The 20,571-nt window shown below is 42.5% G+C and overlaps 2 protein-coding genes across 3 annotated transcripts in view; both read left to right on the top strand.

The window, feature by feature from the left end:
- The window catches only part of LOC132545683 (FMRFamide receptor-like), a 48,748-nt gene that overhangs the window by 12,210 nt on the left and 15,967 nt on the right, over positions 1-20,571 (top strand). The window contains exons 1-2 of one of the 2 annotated variants that reach the window (XM_060209372.1): positions 9,791-9,809; positions 10,259-10,304. The gene's annotated coding sequence lies outside the window, so the exon portion shown is untranslated. Of the gene's footprint in view, positions 1-9,790; positions 9,810-10,258; positions 10,305-20,571 lie in introns of those variants that run through there. The other variant, XM_060209373.1, reaches the window with a different exon arrangement.
- LOC132545710 (uncharacterized) lies at positions 18,859-20,451 on the top strand. Its single transcript, XM_060209399.1, has one exon. The coding sequence runs from the start codon at positions 18,859-18,861 to the stop codon at positions 20,449-20,451; it is 1,593 nt and encodes a 530-aa protein (XP_060065382.1).

The following is a 20,571-nucleotide window of genomic DNA, read 5'->3' on the forward strand; positions in this document are numbered from 1 at the left end:
TTGGAAATTCGTACGCAGTGAATACTGTCCGACACATAACGTTTTGGATTGACCGTCAGACCCTCATGATTCAAGGCTTACAGAATGACCGACTTCACTCAATATGGTCTGCACTAATTGCTGCATTCTTTCAGAATGATAAAAGTTCACGTGTCATGGTTTTACACTAGTCGAATTGAGTGTCGCTGGATCATAAAGCCTAAATGGTCGAAATGGTTTTGTAAATGTACTAAACCTCTTCGCCTGCACTTGATTTTTGATGCTGTTTAAAATGGCTTGTTTGAACACATGTTCTGTGCTAATCACGATCTTAGCTGTCTACAGTCCTGATCTCATTCTCCAAACACTTGAAACCAATTACAGTAAACAGGCGAGTATGCATCTGGGTCGCTATCGTCGATCAACACCGCATGTGCAGCAGTGATCTTGTGTAAATCTCGATAACCAGGACACCTTCATTCTCCGCCGCCGGAGTTTCATCTGGTTTCGACAGATGTTATACATTTCGACCGAAATATAGTGTGTGTCCACAATACTTTCGACAATGTGTAATTACCCCATACCTTTTGTTGTCGGTGGCATGTGGGGTATATATATTGGAAGCTGAGCAATGATTTTACTGTAACATGCACCTTCTTTTCATCGAAAGCCACCTGTTTGCGCTTTGGACAGTACCTGTCCAGCAGTTTTTGTAGAACACGACTGAATTGGATCAAAACGGACGGAAATGGTTTATTCAAAGAAACAAGAGGGTACATTAATTACACCAAAAATCTATTTTGTATAGTTTATCATATCGTTCGGGATGTTATTGTTGTTGTATTGAATAGTGATTTAAAAATGAATGAAATTTAATCGTTTTGGTAAGTTGCACTTCTGTTTGTTGAGTGATTGTTCATCAGGCGATGAAGTCTTATGATGAAAGTATAAAACTCCTAATGGAAGTTGGTGACTGGTCTCCATCATGGTCAGTTTTAGTGTATATTATGATATGACTTATCTAAAAGATGTAATAAAATGGCAGCTTTAACCATTGGGTTTCGGTAAAAATAGCTAATGGGGATACTGGTGTTGGTGTCAGTGGATACTGGTGTTGTTGTCAGGGGATACTGGTGTGTTGTCAGGGGATACTGGTGTGTTGTCAGGGGATACTGGTGTTGTTGTCAGGGGATACTGGTGTTGTTGTCAAGGGATACTGGTGTTGTTGTCAGGGGATACTGGTGTTGGTGTCGGGGGATACTGGTGTCGGTGTCAAAGGATACTGATGTTGCTGTCAGGGGATACTGGTGTATTATCAGTGGATACTGGTGTTGTTGTGAGTGGATACTGGTGTTGTTGTCAGGGGATACTGGTGTTGGTGTCAAAGGATACTGATGTTGCTGTCAGGGGATACTGGTGTGTTATCAGGGTATACTGGTGTGTTGTCAAGGGATACTGGTGTTTATGTCAGGGGATACTGGTGTGCTGTCAGGGGATACTGGTGTCGATGTCAAAGGATACTGGTGTTGTTGTCAGTGGATACTGGTGTGTTATCAGGGGATACTGGTGTGTTATCAGGGGATACTGATGTCGGTGCCAAAGGATACTGGTGTTGGTGTGAGGGGATACTGGTGTTGTTGTCAGGGGATACTGGTGTCGATGTCAAAGGATACTGGTATTGTTGTCAGTGGATACTGGTGTGTTATCAGGGGATACTGGTGTTGCTGTCAAGGGATACTAGTGTCGGTGTCAAAGGGGATACTGGTGTTGGTGTCAGTGGATACTGGTGTTGTTGTCAGTGGATACTGGTGTGTTATCAGGGGATACTGGTGTTGATGTCAGGGGATACTGGTGTTGCTGTCAGGGGATACTGGTGTTGTTGTCAGTGGATACTGGCGTCGGTGTCAAAGGATACTGGTGTTGTTGTCAGTGGATACTGGTGTGTTGTCAGGGGATACTGGTGTTTATGTCCGGGGATAATGGTGTTGATGTCAGGGGATACTGGTGTTGTTGTCAGGGGATACTGGTGTGTTATCGGGGGATACTGTTGTTGTCAGGGGATACTGGTGTTGTTGCCAGAGGATATTGGTGTCGTTGTCAGGGGATACTGGTGTTGTTGTCAGGGGATACTGATGTTGATGTCAGGGGATACTGGTGTCAGGGGATACTGGTGTTGTTGTCAGGGGATATTGGTGTCGTTGTCAGGGGATATTGGTGTCGTTGTCAGGGGATACTGGTGTTTGTTGTCAGGGGATACTGATGTTGATGTAAGGGGATACAAGACCAAGCGTTCTGATTAAATGACTCGTTTCGTAAGAGGAACGCTCGGGTAATGCATTACATAAGTGAAAATGCGGTATGTGTAAAGAGTTATGTAGCGGGGGAAATGTTGTTCCGTGTCCTTGTACGACATGGTACATGGCTATATTAACGAACGCTGTCTAATGAGGAACATTGCTACAGTCTCCACCCGGCAATCCTTGTAAATAACATGTATAAGTAGTGTGCACTCGAGGCGAGATCGCGCACAGAAATCGTGTAGTGAACGATTTACCAGGTCAAAGCTTGAACGCAACTTGTGATCGGCCATTTTAATGTAATCGACTTAGCAGAAATTACTGCTCGAAATCGTTACACTGTCTTTAAATTGTCGATAGATGTATGTTCCCATATTGCTTAATTGGCATAACGTTATTTTAAGTGGGGATTTGCTTTGGTTTGGAGCAGACTGGAGATGTAGCTGTCTACTTCTTGTTCACTGTCGCATTCTGAACTTTAATGTATTTTATTACTGAATAGTATCGGTTTGGTATAAAGTTAAATGAAGAAGACTTTTCGAAAGGGAAAGAAGAGGAATACGTTTTGTATTCTCTACCGAGGGTACGGGTTAACAGTAAGGACTGTACATATAGGGTGAAATCTCTACCGAGGGTACGGGTTAACAGTAAGGACTGTACATATAGGGTGAAATCTCTACCGATTGTACGGATAAACAGTACTGATTTTAGGGTGAAAAATCTACCGAGGGTACGGATAAACAGTAAGGATTTTAGGGTGAAATCTCTACCGATTGTAAGGTTAAAACAGTAAGGATTGTACATATAGGGTTATATCACTACCGATTGTACGGTTAAAACAGTAAGGATTGTACATATAGGGTTAAATCTCTACCGGGGGTACGGTTAAAACAGTAAGGACTGTACATATAGGGTGAAATATATACCGAGTGAACGGTTAAACAGTATGGATTTTAGGATGAAATATCTACTGAGTCTACGGATATACACTAAATACAGAATGAAAAATGGACTTTGAAAGTAGGGTTTGACCGATACGGATATACACTGAAAACAGAATGAAAAATTGGACTTTGAAAGTAGGGTTTGACCGATACGCCAATTGACCTGTATTGAGAGATACTACTACAGGTCGTTGCCCGAAATATCAAACTATAAATTATAAACCAGGTCGTCACGGTCATTTGTTTTTGGTCGGGCTATTTATGACAGCTGTTTCACATAACTTAAACATTTACATCAGATTGTTACCGAGTCATTTTATGTAGCGTACTGATAAAACGCATTGCCAGCAGCTGGAGCGAACTAACTACCGTAAAAAACAGTCCGCATTTAACGTGAATAGTCACTAAAAACGTACATATACAAATGATAGCAGTATTCCAAACAACCAAGAGAATATAGAGTGATTATCCGTCACGGTAAAGACGACACGCGCTCGGTGGAATATCGTCTTACTCAAATATATACATATACATGTACCTATTAAGCGTTGATCCTAGCCCCGTTTTATCCTGATCGCATCTACCATTGCCGTGCTAGTATATCTCACCTAGTCAGGATATGGCTCAACAGAAGCAGATACTAACCCCTAGGTGACCATTTGCTATCAGTACACTAGACCATAACTGGTCACACCTTCATTAGCCAGTGTTTGTACACCTGAAGAGCCTTAAAACTGGACAACAACTCTCAACAAAACCGCGTGTATTGGTAAGTTCATTGTCATGCCATTAGGGTATTTCTTCATACACATGACCTACAAATGTAGTTCTTCAAAATAATGTACTTTCCAATGTGAATACAGCGGTTTTGTCCCACCCATACTCCGTGATCGGCGGAGAAACGAAACGAACTCAGCGAGGGAGTTTAATAAGCATATGGATTAGACATTTCAAAACGTATCTATTGCTTTTTCATCAATGACCTAGATGTCTAAGCGACAACCAACAGACACAGACAGACAGACAGACAGACAGACAGACAGACAGACAGACAGACATTCTTCATTTCCTCCTTTAGGAGGTTTCTTTTGTCAAAACAGTTTCACAAAATGTATCTTAATTCATATGTAAACATGATTTTGTATTTAATATTCACATAATATCTAGCTAAAGAAAAATGCAAAACTTGACAACAAAAAGGTCGTCCTGGTCCTTCCCAGTCAATATACATCTTGAAAAAGAAGGTCGTCCTGGTCATTCCCAGACAATACACAGCTCGATAACAGAAGGTCGTCCTGGTCATTCCCAGACAATACACACCTCGACAACAGAAGGTCGTCCTGGTCATTCCCAGACAATACACACCTCGACAACAGAAGGTCGTCCTGGTCATTCCCAGACAATACACACCTCGACAACAGAAGGTCGTCCTGGTCATTCCCAGACAATACACACCTCGACAACAGAAGGTCGTCCTGGTCATTCCCAGACAATACACACCTCGACAACAGAAGGTCGTCCTGGTCATTCCCAGTCAATACACACCTCGACAACTGAAGGTCGTCCTGGTCATTCCCAGTCAATACACACCTCGACAACGGAAGGTCGTCCTGGTCATTTCCAGTCAATACACACCTCGACAACAGAAGGTCGTCCTGGTCATTCCCAGTCAATACACACCTCGACAACAGAAAGTCGTCCTGGTCATTCCCAGTCAATACACACCTCGACAACAGAAAGTCGTCCTGGTCATTCCCAGACAATACACACCTCGACAACTGAAAGTCGTCCTGGTCATTCCCAGACAATACACACCTCGACAACAGAAGGTCGTCCTGGTCATTCCCAGACAATATCACAATTCACTGACCAAATATGCGAAATCGCTTTACTATTTTTCTGGGACCACATCTATATAACTTCGTATGTATACCTCAATCAAGATCTTTGAGAAAAGGATATCTTCGTGTAGGTTGATTAATTCGAATTTATTTTTTGTTGTGTTTGGCCTGAAGAAATGTGACCAAGTACTTGAGTCATCATTTCAGTACAATTAGATTGAGTGACTTTCTGCCATTGATTGTGTAACACGGCGTGAACGCCGCCATACCCATCACATTTGGGTTGCATTCTTGTGTAGCATCTGATTGGAAAAATCAAACTCCTGATGCATCTTAAATTACAATGTCACCCTAAAAGTCATTTATTTCGGTTTGTGCCCCGCAGACCAATATCAATAAGTGTTAGCCCATCACTGCGATAACACCTGCTTTCCGAGTCGTCTTGCTGTTGTAGGTATGACGTTAATTAACATTGGACTCATCAGTCGCCTTCCGGTGACACAGACTAAACGTTCACGAACCTTCGTCGGGATCGCCAAGACGTTTGCGTCAGTCTTTTAACAAATGAGAAAAAGATGACAAGCAATTTGACCCGCAGCGTAATGACAAACTTGATAGGAGAGTGAATATTCCTGCAATAAAAAGTTGAGTTTGCCGTGATGTTCTTACTCGGTGCATTAAGATCGCTAGAGATATCATTTACATTCTCTCGTGAATGTATTCGTTTATAAAAAGTCTAATCGGTAGAAGCTCTCAAAGTTGGAAGGCGCAGTGACCTAGATCTGCATTCCCTGTCTGCTGACCGATGTTTGTTTTTGGTTTACGTCTGTGCCACAGGTTTAGAACGAGACGGTGCTACCAAGCATATATGTTGAGTAATATTCGACGTCACATTAAACAAAGGGAGTAAGGCAGATTTCGCTGTCACGTTGCTGTGACAGTGCTCATGGTCCTTCGCGGTCAAAAACTCTGATGAAAGGACGTCGGAATGTAGATGTGGAATATGTTTCAAATCTCCCGACTGCATTACGGTACCAATAGGACGTGGTCTGTCGATCACACATTGCTATAGGGACGAATGTTTCAGATCTCCCGACTGCATTACGATGCCAATAGGACGTGGTCTCTCGATCACACATTGCTATAGAGACGTATGTTTCAGATATCCCGGCTGCGTTACTGTAACTATAGGATGTGTTCTCTCAGCCACTCTCTGAAAGGGGGACGTCATACCGTAGGCGGGGAGTTTGTATCAGATCTCCCGACAACATTACTTTGACAATATCAGGAGGTATATCTGCCAACCTCTGATAGGACACTCTGACCGTCATATCGTCGGTGAGGAGTATGTTTAAATCTCCCGGTCACGTAACTCTGACTGTCATTCCATAGGCGGGGAGTATGTTTAAATCTCCCGGCCACGTAACTCTGACCGTCATACCGTAGGTGTAGAGTATGTTTAAATCTCCCGGCCACGTAACTCTGACCGTCATACCGTAGGTGGGGAGTATGTTAAAATCTCCCGGCCACGTAACTCTGACCGTCATACCGTAGGTGGAGAGTATGTTTAAATATCCCGGCCACGTAATTCTGACCATCACATCGTCGGTGGGGAGTATGTTTAAATCTCCCGGCCGCCTAACTCTGACCGTCATACCGTACGCGGGGAGTATATTTAAATCTCCCGGCCGCGTAACTCTGACCGTCATACCGTACGCGGGGAGTATGTTAAAATCTCCCGGCCGCCTAACTCTGACAATCATACCGTAGGTGGGGAGTATATTTAAATCTCCCGGCCGCGTAACTCTGACCGTCATACCGTACGCGGGGAGTATGTTAAAATATCCCGGCCGCCTAACTCTGACAATCATACCGTAGGTGGGGAGTATGTTTAAATCTCCCGGCCGCCTAACTCTGACCATCATACCGTAGGTGGGGAGTATGTTTAAATCTCCCGGCCGCCTAACTCTGACCATCATACCGTAGGCGGGGAGTATGTTTAAATCTCCCGCCCGCCTAACTCTGACCGTCATACCGTACGCGGGGAGTATGTTTAAATCTCCCGGCCGCCTAACTCTGACAATCATACCGTAGGTGGGGAGTATGTTTAAATCTCCCGGCCGCCTAACTCTGACCATCATACCGTAGGCGGGAGTATGTTTAAATCTCCCGCCCGCCTAACTCTGACCGTCATACCGTACGCGGGGAGTATGTTTAAATCTCCCGGCCGCCTAACTCTGACAATCATACCGTACGCGGGGAGTATGTTTAAATCTCTCGGCCGCCTAACTCTGACCGTCATACCGTACGCGGGGAGTATATTTAAATCTCCCGGCCGCGTAACTTTGACCGTCATACCGTACGCGGGGAGTATGTTAAAATCTCCCGGCCGCCTAACTCTGACCGTCATACCGTAGGTGGGGAGTATGTTTAAATCTCCCGGCCGCCTAACTCTGACCGTCATACCGTACGCGGGGAGTATGTTAAGATCTCCCGGCCGCCTAACTCTGACAATCATACCGTAGGTGGGGAGTATGTTTAAATCTCCCGGCCGCGTAACTCTGACCGTCATACCGTACGCGGGGAGTATGTTTAAATCTCCCGGCCGCCTAACTCTGACAATCATACCGTAGGTGGGGAGTATGTTTAAATCTCCCGGCCGCCTAACTCTGACCATCATACCGTAGGCGGGGAGTATGTTTAAATCTCCCGGCCGCCTAACTCTGACAATCATACCGTAGGTGGGGAGTATGTTTAAATCTCCCGGCCGCCTAACTCTGACCATCATACCGTAGGCGGGGAGTATGTTTAAATCTCCCGGCCGCCTAACTCTGACCGTCATACCGTAGGTGGGGAGTATGTTTAAATATCCCGACCGCCTAACTCTGACCATCATACCGTAAACAATATAACCGTATCGCGAGTCTTCTGTTCACATTATACAGAGTGCATTCTGGTACCTCCCAATAACACTTCTGTTTGTACTTGAAGTACATGTAATTAAGTCTTCTTTTAACACTTTCCATCGTCTAGTTTTTCATTCAACGGCTATTTTATTTTGCATTCGTGTCATGATTAGTTTCTTTTGATTGAATTATTACATCAGATTGTTTTGGTGGAAATATGTGTCACCAGTTGGGAATACATCAGCTGTGTCTACTTTTATTTTTTTATTTTCCGCGTGGCTTTGCATCTGGTATGGTGTTTACAAAATCTGAAATCACATTGTCAAGTAATCTTATAAATGTAAATTATGAAATGCTTTTATTGAATGTTAAATGAATGGTTTCCTCTAAAATCTTGGTGATTTAAGTATTCGACGGACAATTAAATTCCCTGTTGACATTTCGCTACTATTTCCTGGAATACGTTTTCAAGTGGCGATATGATAATTGCATTGATAAGTGTCCCCTGTTTATCATTGCTGAATTATATTCCTGATCAACAAACCTTTGCGGCCAAGTAACTTTTCCACATGCGCGCCACGTCCATCCTGTTACAAAATCAATACGAGCAGTATGACCTAGAGGTCGAATTTGATTGTCCATGTACCGTGCAGAGGTGTTATAATGAGAAATGTAAGGAACGACAACACTGGTCGAGATTGCTTACTCTAATAACCTAACGTCATACCATACCCACGGGGGTAAGACGGGTTTCCTGGTTACAAAAGTAATGTAACGTCATACCGAATGCACGGAGTAAAGACAGGTTTCCTTGGTAAACTGATAATTTGACGTCATACCAAAGGAATTGGTGTATGACTAGTGTCCAAGTTATACTGGTAATGTGACGTCATACCGAAGGCATTTGAATATAACTCATGTCCTAGTTACACTGATAATGGGACGTCATACCGAAGGTACGGGAGAATGATGAGTGTCTTAGTAACATCGATAATGAGATGCAATAATGTTTATAAAAGACATACATAACAACATGAGTATATGGCAGTGTTTTTTTCGTAGCAAACTTTCCGTATTTCTCTGTCAGTTATCATAAACATCCGAATGACTGTTTAACTGTAATCAGAGAAAATCTTTCTGAACAATAAATTAATACATCTACAAATTCTGATTTTTACACACCACTTTCTTGTTTGGGGTCAAAGGGTCAAATGGGAAGGTCATTGTTAATGTAAATAGAATATCAGACACTTTCTAGACAGTCGTGCAAATGCCAGTGGCCCAAACAAACTCGAACCACACACACTGCTTTCTTATCGGGAGTGCTTATCAAGTTGACCGTTACTGTAACATTTGGTTTTGACCATCGTTTTCTGGCCAATAACAAGTCCCAATGGACCGATCAAACATACTTTTTTCTTGTCGGGAGTACTTTCCTTCTATCAGCGGGTCATATGTCAAAGTGACTGTAGATGGTGTGTTTGCTTTTTAACCTTGCGCATTTTTGCATTTTTTACTATGAAATAAATTGTGTGTTGTTTCCTTTACTATGACCAGTATAATGTACGTTGTCCGTGTGTATGATGCTGTATCTTTTCAAGTGTTGATATGAAACCCCGGAATAACACTAGCTTCTTCCGTTGTCGAGGAGGACAGGCGATCGTGGCGTCAGATCAAAGCTCGCGCTGTGCGGAGTTAGCGTGGATTGCCGTAGTATTAGAGGACCTGCCCCACGGTGAGGGAGCCATCAGACGAACCAACCGTAATCAATTGTCCTTTTTCACAATAGGGTCCTCCCGACAGATGAGCCATGTCTCGCGAGACTTACACAAACCAACTCGAGTAAGAATTAGGAATAATGATATACATGTAATTATATTGTCAGCACACCAGGGACTACTAATTAAAGCACATCGTCAGTGGACAGGGGTCAGTCTCTACAGACAAAACCAGGTCCGCCAAATGTGCTGGTCTGACACATACACCTCGCCTCACATAATAGTGATTGATTTCTTATTAGAAATAAGTGAGCGTCGATAACGAGCCAGCTTATATTAGGACGATATGTCGCCGGTGTAAAACAAAGCTGCGTGTCTGTGTATCAGAGATGTGTCTAACACCGAGTGTCCTGGGGTAAGGTCAGTATGTGACCACACTCAGTGTACCGCGTCCGAAATCCGGATCCACTCGATTTTATAACTCTATTAATGTTATCGGAACTAGTGACTATCAGTATGACTTCTGGTCATTTACAAATTTACAATGGATATTTTCTTGGTTTTTTTTTCCAGATGTAATCTCCCAAATGAGGTGGTTGAGCTGAATACACATTCCGAGGTAAGTGTTCATGGTTGATTCAGTTTCACATATGAAACTTGATACAAAGTAAACGAACCTTACCAAAAAGTTGTAGTTTTAATTTTAGCATATGTCTACAAACAGTCTCGTGAAAATGAAGTCTGATGATCGGCTGCCGGTGTAATTTTCCAAGTGCATATTAACGTATGGGTACACGTGTGTGCGTGTTATATTATTAAAGCAGCCAAGTCTGTGAAGTGTATGGTGTGACTCCGGCGCTGGGTGTTAAGTTTTTCTAAACCGTTATCTTTATGGTAATTAACCGATTTATTTGACACAAGTTCATTTAAGTCGAGCAGGAATACTTTTATATAACGTTATCTAAGAATCTATTATTCGCCCTCAGTCTCGGTTATATCTATAGTATATGTTGTATCTAGTACATATCACTGTTTATACGTAGATAAATCAGTAATATGTCGTATGTATCATAATTAAAGACTCGCAGCTGTGTGACAGCTACTGTTACATCAGTCACGACTTAGAAGTTATACTTAACACAGTTCTACTGGTACATAACTTAAGTATCTCGACATTTGCCACCTCCGGTTTTGGTTATACATACAATGACGTCATTTTATACGGCCAGACCAAATTAAGAATAGTTTCCGATTCAAAGAAGATGTTTGTTAAAGTTTTCTGTGGTAGATTAGCAAAAAGATATATTTATTCCAGTTAGATTTAGGTCAACTTTAAAAGTATATTCCCAAAACTGCCACCGTCAACAAGTTTTAAACTAGGGTACTGGACTCTCAACATGTACAAACACTGGTGTTGACAATGAATCAGGAAATAGCGTTATATGCTGAGTTAGATAAAAAAAAAAAAAAAACAATGTTAAGAAAAAAATCACCATCTTCATAATGGCTGCTTCCTGGCTCGAATTTCGTGCTCATAACTGGTCCTGTTACCACACGGTAATATATCAAAATATGACAGAAATCGGTTAGTTTATGGGAAGTGAAAAAAGGGGTTTAAACGATTTTCTAAACAGGTTTTATTCCTATATATAATTAAACATACATGTATATTTTTTAAAACAACATGACAGCTGGGATTAGTATAAAAGCATACATTGCCATACAGGGCGGAATCTATACGATGGCATTGGGATCTGTAAGCCGATACAGATGTTTATACCTTCCTTGATAGTAATAAAGAGTAAATTATCAATATTAATACTAGCAATACATGTGTAGTCTTACCTCGATACAGGTATCAGTGCTGTCTGTGGTCAGTCTTACATCTATACAGGTATCAGTGTCGCCTGTGGTCAGTCTGACCTCTATACAGGTATCAGTGTCGTCTGTGGTCAGTCTGACCTCTGTACAGGTACCAGTGTTGTCTGTGGTCAGTCTGACCTCTGTACAGGTATCAGTGCTGTCTGTGGTCAGTATTACCTCGATACAGGTATCAGTGTCGTCTGCGGTCAGTCTGACCTCTGTACAGGTATCAGTGTTGTCTGTGGTCAGTCTGACCTCTGTACAGGTATCAGTGCTGTCTGTGGTCAGTCTTACTTCTATACAGGTATCAGTGTTGTCAGTGGTCAGTCTTACTTCTATACAGGTATCAGTGTTGTCTGTGGTCAGTCTGACCTCTGTACAGGTATCAGTGTTGTCTGTAGTCAGTCTGACCTCTGTACAGGTATCAGTGTTGTCTGTGGTCAGTCTGACCTCTGTACAGGTATCAGTGTTGTCTGTGGTCAGGTTTAACTGTTGTGCGTGGTCACTTTTACAATGTCAAGGTTTATTGTTTAAGTTTGAGTGAAGTTGGCAAGGATGTCTTGACGTTTTGGAGCAAGTGGTTTGTTTTGATGACGTCAAATGTTGTTGTTGCCACCATAGACTCCACCAATTAGAAAATCATCAGTCAGAGAGCGTCACTGATATCCACCATGTATTTTAAACTTTAATTCAAATGCATGATCGATTGCAATTAAAGATGTGATCTGCAGCACGTGCCTACATATGCCAGGTATGAGAGAAATCGAGATTAACTCCAAGCCCGGCGCGCTACCGACGATGGCCTTCCGTGAACACGGAGTGATTTATTTCATTTGACAGAGCAGATACAAATTACATGAATAATACAAGCGTATAGACGATACGAAGAAGGCACACATATCAGTAATTAGATTTACCTGTCAGGGTTTACGTGTTTGATGTTTTAACCTTTGTAAGTGATGTAAGCTGTTGACTACAGCTATTGTCTTAAAGACACTAGGATATTACAAGCTATCGCGTTTGATCGTTGTTTGATGGAATTTTTTTATGTTTAAATCTTTCTTCATTCCATTGAGTTTATTGCTGACTGTAGTCACCAAGAAAGCTGGATCAACGATGAGCCATATTTGCGAAGAGGAGACGTTGCTTTATTACCGATACACGAACCCCTTGTGTCGACATCTGCTATATAGAGGGCTGTCTGGCAACAGAGGCAGTGGTAATTGTTGTTGTTTTTGTTCAGCGTTAATCGTGAACATTCTTCCCACAGCTAAGGAGATATGTTTATTGATGTGTACCTGTGTAAATATATGAGAGAGGAAAGAAAGTAAACAAATGTTGAAATGGGAACAACAAATCAATTTCTGTTGTGTAATATCCCCTTGGCGATAGACAGTTTCTATGTCCCGGCGAAGAGTCTGGTCACTGTGTTTGTAGATGCGATAAACGCAGCATAAGTTTAAAATGAAACACTGTATAGACAAGCAAGCTCCTAGCCAATTCATTATCTACTAGTAATCAATTAAATGTCTAATTGGAGGCAGCAATGTTCATTCCGAGGTTGAAGTTTCTATGATCTTCGACACTGGTCAATGATTTCAAAAATTAACCTTTCAATTGTTATGACGCTTTCCATAAAACTGGATATCCTTTTGTCGCATAAGTGTACTGAAGATTATAGAATTCCCACGTTAGTAATGCGTAGACTCCATATCAACCATACCGTAACGTCACGCAATTAATATATCTATGTAATCTGTCACTTGTACATCGCAAATCTGATACATTCCCGTTGTATAATAATGAAAACGACAGAACTGTCCATTACACAGAAGGATGTTTTCCCAAACCGTTTTTGTCTTTTTGTCATTTGGGTACAGAACGCGGAATGAAGTGACATGAAATTTGAATAATGAGAGAAAATTTTAGATGTTTTCCGATAGGTTGTTCTGACTTTCTGTTATTGTCAGCCATTACATATACAGTTTCGTCAACGGTTCAATGCCACCTTTGTGTCCCGCGCATCGTAATATTTGCTTGCGGTCCATCATGTAAAAAGATGCATTTTGGTCATTAAAGGCAGTGTCGGTCTTGTCGAACACAGGCTCGTCTCACTAAAGGATTTTCGGTAAGAAATTATTTACGTTTAAACTTGAATATATAGTCATTCAATGCTCTAACGACAGTAGTTCCGAACTTTACGTCATTTTGAAAGTGTGATGTCACTCCAATGATAAGTACTGTAAGATCTGCTGCTACACAACATACCTATTATAGATGTTACTGGTAAGACGTGCTACAGCTAGAAAATCTAATACTAGTATGCGTATGTTTACCCCAGCATTCATATACCCCTGGTATTTATATTTAGCCAAGGAGAAATCTTATTAGTAAATAAGATACTGAAATCAAATTGACAAATACAGTGTGCATTTCTTGTTTGAAACGTTTACATGAATAATAAATGTAGAAAGATAATTGGAGAGATAGCATGGAAGCCTAGTTAGGATTAAGATTAACATATGATCAAACGAGCCAGTCATCTAGAACAAATATCATGAGAATAATACAGACACTCGGTAAATGTCTCCACAACACTGTAGACGTGGATTTAACGACAAGTGTTCATACGATTAGCTCATACAATAAACAAGTAACAATAGACTGTCTAGTGAATCCTACCGAGCTGTACATGTAGCAACAAAGTTTTCAGTCAAATAGGATATTTTATTCTTGAATAGTCAAAGTCATTGGAATATATAAAATGATCACAGATATGTAGCTTATAATGTCCGATGTCTTTTAGGCTGGTTGTAGATGTAAATAACGGAAGGTACTGGTCACGTATAGTCACGTGGCTATCGGTCACTTTGTGGTGGGGTGGCTTTAATTGTTTTGTAATGAATGGACCACAACCTTACATGATATACATGTATAATGTCCGGTCACCTTTGTACAAACTGCTCGTCGATAGGGTGGATGGAACCTTAGGGGAGGCTTACCACCAGAAATCTTTGCTCATTAGAGCATCGTGTACGATCGCTGGCCAGTTCATCACACTGTGACCACCTCTTGACCCTTTGTGAATTTGGTAGAGTGATAAATCCTAATGAGAAAAATCTGCAAAACAAACCGACATTAACTTATCAAGCTGTGGCACTCTGTCATGTCTCGGCTCTCCTCCATTGCAGGGGGCTCCCCATCCTCGTTGTGTCCTGGGCTTCCTGTCTCCACCTCCTTTATGGAACCCATCGAGTGCGCGTCGGTGACAATATTCCGGCTTAACATTATCGCCGTCTGCTCACTGGTTGGACCGTTCAATTATGTGTGTTCTTCAACTCCCAGCCATACCTGTCCTATTTTTTTTAAAAATATCAGTTCTGCTTCTGAACACTGTTTGTCAAAACGAACAGGAACTATAGAAGGTAACCAAGAAATAGCAATTAGCCTCGGGTAACGATTGTAGGTTTCACTGCGGACAAATAAAACGTGATGTTATCTGTTAGTATGGGCGGGATATGGAAATATACAATAATTGTAAATGTACCTGTAAGATGTTTTAGGACGAAAATTACTCAGAGAACGACGCAAATAGATGGTTTGATATTGACGCACCAATAGGACCTGGACCACAATTACTTACTCTGAAATTACAATATTGATTACAGAGAGTAGATAAACGTTTTGTCAAAAGTCTCATAAAGACAGCTGTCGGGTGTATATAATGCTCAAAAATAAAGTACAGACGAATTTCGGAAGGATCTTGTACTGTGTTGTACAGACGACTCCCAGACAGATCTTGTTCTCAGTGTCGTACAGACGACTCCCGGACAGATCTTGTACTCAGTATCATACAGATGACTCCCGAACAGATCTTGTTCTCAGTGTCGTACAGACGACTCCCGGGCAGATCTTGTACTCATTGTCATACAGATGACTCCCGGACAGATCTTGCACTCATTGTCGTACAGACGACTGTCAGACAGATCTTGTACTCAGTGTCGTACAGACGACACTCAGACAGATCTTGTACTCAGTGTCGTACAGACGAATGTCGGACAGATCTTGTACTCAGTATCATACAGACGAATGTCGGACAGATCTTGTACTCATTGGCGTACAGACGACTGTCGGACAGATCTTGTACTCATTGGCGTACAGACGAATGTCGGACAGATCTTGTACTCAGTGTCGTACAGACGACTGTCGGACAGATCTTGTACTCATTGGCGTACAGACGAATGTCGGACAGATCTTGTACTCAGTATCATACAGACGAATGTCGGACAGATCTTGTACTCATTGGCGTACAGACGAATGTCGGACAGATCTTGTACTCATTGTCGTACAGACGAATGTCGGACAGATCTTGTACTCAGTGTCGTACAGACGACTGTCAGACAGATCTTGTACTCAGTGTCATACAGATGACTCCCGGACAGATCTTGTACTCTTTGTCGTACAGATGACTCCCGGACAGATCTTGTACTCATTGTCGTACAGACGAATGTCGGACAGATCTTGTACTCAGTATCATACAGACGAATGTCGGACAGATCTTGTACTCATTGGCGTACAGACGAATGTCGGACAGATCTTGTACTCAGTGTCGTACAGACGAATGTCGGACAGATCTTGTACTCATTGTCGTACAGACGAATGTCGGACAGATCTTGTGCTCATTGTCGTACAGACGACTGTCAGACAGATCTTGTACTCAGTGTCGTACAGACGAATGTCGGATACACATATCTCCAATAGACAGAAGAGTCTTGACTGCGTTTTGAAGAGTTCTGGAAATCTGTTTCCTGATACTGTTTCTGTAACTTATGCGCAGCAGCATTTGAAGAACGACAGTGTTGTATGTTATTCCACTTGGCTGAAACACTCCGTACATTTTGTAATAATAAAAACACAGATTACGGCAGCTCCACAGCAGGTATTTGCAGCAATCACATTTCCAAGAAACGATTTATTAGCCACAACTGGATACTTTGATGATGTGGAAATTGGGTCATTTTGAGACTCCTATTTCTATCGCGCGCGATGGGCTAGACTCGCAAATTGATATGTTTACGTTGGTTATTTACGACAAGAGAGAGAGAGAGTTGACACTGGGGCTTTGTACAAATACATGTAATTCAGAGTTGCCATCTGCAGTGGCAAATCTCTCATTCTCTCTGACTAGCCTCATGTTTGTTTTGTAGACAAATCACTCTTCTCTCTGCGAGTCACACATTTTGTTGGTAGATATTTGTGATCAAGTCGCATTTTTTCTCTGTTAAATTGTATATTTTCAAGTCCTATTTATCAGTCCCTCTTCTCTCTCTGAGTAGCCACACGTTTTTTAAAGATCTTCATTCTTGATAAAAAAAAAAGTCACCCATTCTGTCATGTCTCCTCTATAATTATGTCTTACATTCACCAAATCGCCGTTGATCCGCAAGTCGGAATTTTTACCTTTACTGTCGGACGTGTCGCCTTTTTCTCTACTATAGCACAAACTTATTTGTTGACAAAGGGTTTATTTTGTCTACTTTGATGTGCGAGTGTTTCTTTCTGTGTGTGGTAGACGCTTTGATTATAGCGGAAAAGTTTCGGACGTTGTATACTGAACATGGCTTTTGACGAGACACCAGATCGCACTACATGTGTTAAACATCACATGCACTTGTCTTTTGGACAGAAAGCGTTTAACGCCAGTGCTGACAAAAACGTGATTACCTCGTGTCAGGATTGACAATTTACTAGTGTTTGGCATGCCCTCTCGAAAAGATGACGACAGGTACTCAACCATTTCAGAGAGTTCACAAGATACCCAGCCATCTTCAGACTAACAAAAAAAGTTGGAATATATCTATCATTTATAATGATCTTATGGATACTGCTCCACACATTTAGGTCGGTGTTGGCGCGTGCCGCCGTTTTGTATACTGATAAGGATATCATTCCGATCTTATCTTCATTCGATACAAATAGTTTAAGCAGTAAGGAGCATTATGTGTGTAGTATAGGTTACACTTATTCCGACATAAATGTTTAGTTGTAAACAAGATTGAAGGTGGTGTAAAGACTTATGGGAGCGACAGGTCTTATATCCAAAGAGACAGATACAGACTGAGTTTCGCTTTCGCTTGGCAGTGCATCCGGACCTGTCAGTGGCCGCACTGGACCAAAGACTTATGGATCGATACCAATTATATGACCAGCTGACGGGGGCTTTAGACAGTATCAGTATCACATGACCGTATCAAACTAAGCCCATCTTGTAAGTATTTAAAATCTTTACACGTCAATAGATACCCTCCGCAGCACGCAGTGTGCTGACGACTGAATATGTGGTGTCCGTACAACCAGGCAGAACATTCAAGGTTTCCGCCATTTCAGATCATGGCGATACAGAAACGACATCTCTCCATCAATAACACCAACAAACTAACGCTGTTTCCTAGTAAAAACACCGAAAGGAATTGTTCGTAAAATCACCGTCAACTGGTTCATTACCGAGGTTATGGAGCGCCAGTTTTAACGTGTCGGCTTTCTTGTCGGGCCAATCAGTGTCCGGGACATTGCTGGTTTTCAAGGTTGTAATAGACCGTAACTTTGGTCAGTGGCGCCTCTGGCACACTCCACAGTACCTTTTCTATAATCAGAATAATTTTTCTGTTTTTTTTTCTCTTGATTTTGTACTCAACACGTTGATTTGTTTACATTAGACTATTGCTACTGACGCTTGAACACGTATGTTCATATTTATATTTTGTGTTTTCAACCGCAATCTATTGCAGTGCCTTGTAAATCGTGTTAGACAACAAATTAGATTGAAATCCTTCATCGTGCCTTGGTTTTTTTCATTGTCAAAAACTTTCTATTTTCCATGTCACTTGCTGTAAAGTGACATTACATATTTATGATTCCATGCGCCACCAACTTCCTTCTAATTCTTAATGAGCGAAACCACAACCCTGCTGTCCTGTCGCAGTACATTCAGATGTACATCCGTTCTTTCTTTTCGTTAATTTTTACATGTCGGTTTTGTGCGAGATTGACATTTATGATGACATCGAACGGGGAAAAATATCCAGCGGGGTCATTGTTGACCAGGGATCATCCTGTATCTAATGGCCTCCGACCTGTTCAGTGTCAACAAATGATCTCTTTATCTGCAGGTAGTCAGTGTCGGCCACTGGTTTTCTTGTATCCACTGGTCTTTTGCCTGATCAGTGTCCAACATTGTCCCGTACTTCCCCGGCCTTGTCAGTGTCATCAGTCAGCGATCCTCTGGTATCCAGTGGTTTCCGGCCTGGCCAATGTCATCAGTCAGTGATCCTCTGGTATCCAGTGGTTTCCGGTCTGATCAGTGTCCAACATTGTCCCGTACTTCCCCGGCCTTGTCAATGTCATCAGTCAGTGATCCTCTGGTATCCAGTGGTTTTCGGTCTGGCCAGTGTCAAATATTGTCCCGTACTTCCCCGGCCTTGTCATTGTCATCAGTCAGTGATCCTCTGGTATCCAGTGGTTTCCGGTCTGATCAGTGTCAAACATTGTCCCGTACTTCCCCGGCCTTGTCAATGTCATCAGTCAGTGATCCTCTGGTATCCAACGGTTTCCTGTCTAGCCAGTGTCAAACATTGTCCCGTACTTCCCCGGCCTTATCAATGTCATCAGTCAGTGATCCTCTGGTATCCAGTGGTTTCCGGCCTGGCCAGTGTCAAACATTTTCCCGTACTTCCCCGGCCTTGTCAATGTCATCAGTCAGTGATCCTCTGGTATCCAGTGGTTTCCGATCTGATCAGTGTCAAACATTGTCCCGTACTTCCCCGGCCTTGTCAATGTCATCAGTCAGTGATCCTCTGGTATCCAACGGGTTCCGGCCTGGCCAGTGTCAAACATTGTTCCGTACTTCCCCGGCCTTGTCAATGTCATCAGTCAGTGATCCTCTGGTATCCAGTGGTTTCCGGTCTGATCAGTGTCAAACATTGTCCCGTACTTCCCCGGCCTTGTCAATGTCATCAGTCAGTGATCCTCTGGTATCCAGTGGTTTCCGGTCTGGCCAGTGTCAAACATTGTCCCGTACTTCCCCGGCCTTGTCATTGTCATCAGTCAGTGATCCTCTGGTATCCAGTGGTTTCCGGCCTGGCCAGTGTCAAACGTTTTCCCGTACTTCCCCGGCCTTGTCAATGTCATCAGTCAGTGATCCTCTGGTATCCAGTGGTTTATGGTCTGATCAGTGTCAAACATTGTCCCGTACTTCCCCGGCCTTGTCAATGTCATCAGTCAGTGATCCTCTGGTATCCAGTGGTTTCCGGTCTGATCAGTGTCAAACATTGTCCCGTACTTCCCCGGCCTTGTCAATGTCATCAGTCAGTGATCCTCTGGTATCCAGTGGTTTCCGGCCTGGCCAGTGTCAAACATTGTCCCGTACTTCCCCGGCCTTGTCCATGTCATCAGTCAGTGATCCTCTGGTATCCAGTGGTTTCCGGCCTGGCCAGTGTCAAACATTGTCCCGTACTTCCCCGGCCTTGTCCATGTCATCAGTCAGTGATCCTCTGGTATCCAGTGGTTTCCGGTCTGATCAGTGTCAAACATTGTCCCGTACTTCCCCGGCCTTGTCAATGTCATCAGTCAGTGATCCTCTGGTATCCAGCGGTTTCCGGCCTGGCCAGTGTCAAACATTGTCCCGTACTTCCCCGGCCTTGTCAATGTCATCAGTCAGTGATCCTCTGGTATCCAGTGGTTTCCGGTCTGATCAGTGTCAAACATTGTCCCGTATTTCCCCGGCCTTGTCAATGTCATCAGTCAGTAATCCTCTGGTATCCAACGGTTTCCGGCCTGGCCAGTGTCAGCCAATTCCCTCTTATCCACTGACTTACATGAATCAGGCGTTAAATATCTTCAAATGATTGCGCTTATATTTTTTTCTCGACCATTTTCGGATGGTATGAGTAACGAATGTAAGCATCAGATTTATTCTGATATTTATTTAAACAGCAATGATAACAAAAATCATTGAAACCTTGGGG

The sequence above is a fragment of the Ylistrum balloti genome, unplaced genomic scaffold (genome assembly GCF_031769215.1).
Source record: "Ylistrum balloti isolate Yb309-2 unplaced genomic scaffold, AGI_CSIRO_Ybal_v1 Utg369852, whole genome shotgun sequence".
NCBI classification, from domain to species: domain Eukaryota; kingdom Metazoa; phylum Mollusca; class Bivalvia; order Pectinida; family Pectinidae; genus Ylistrum; species Ylistrum balloti.

Bases quoted from the DNA above. Each gene is read 5' to 3' on its own strand.
- LOC132545710 (XM_060209399.1), top strand. From the start codon at position 18,859: ATGTCATCAGTCAGTGATCCTCTGGTATCCAGTGGTTTCCGGTCTGAT.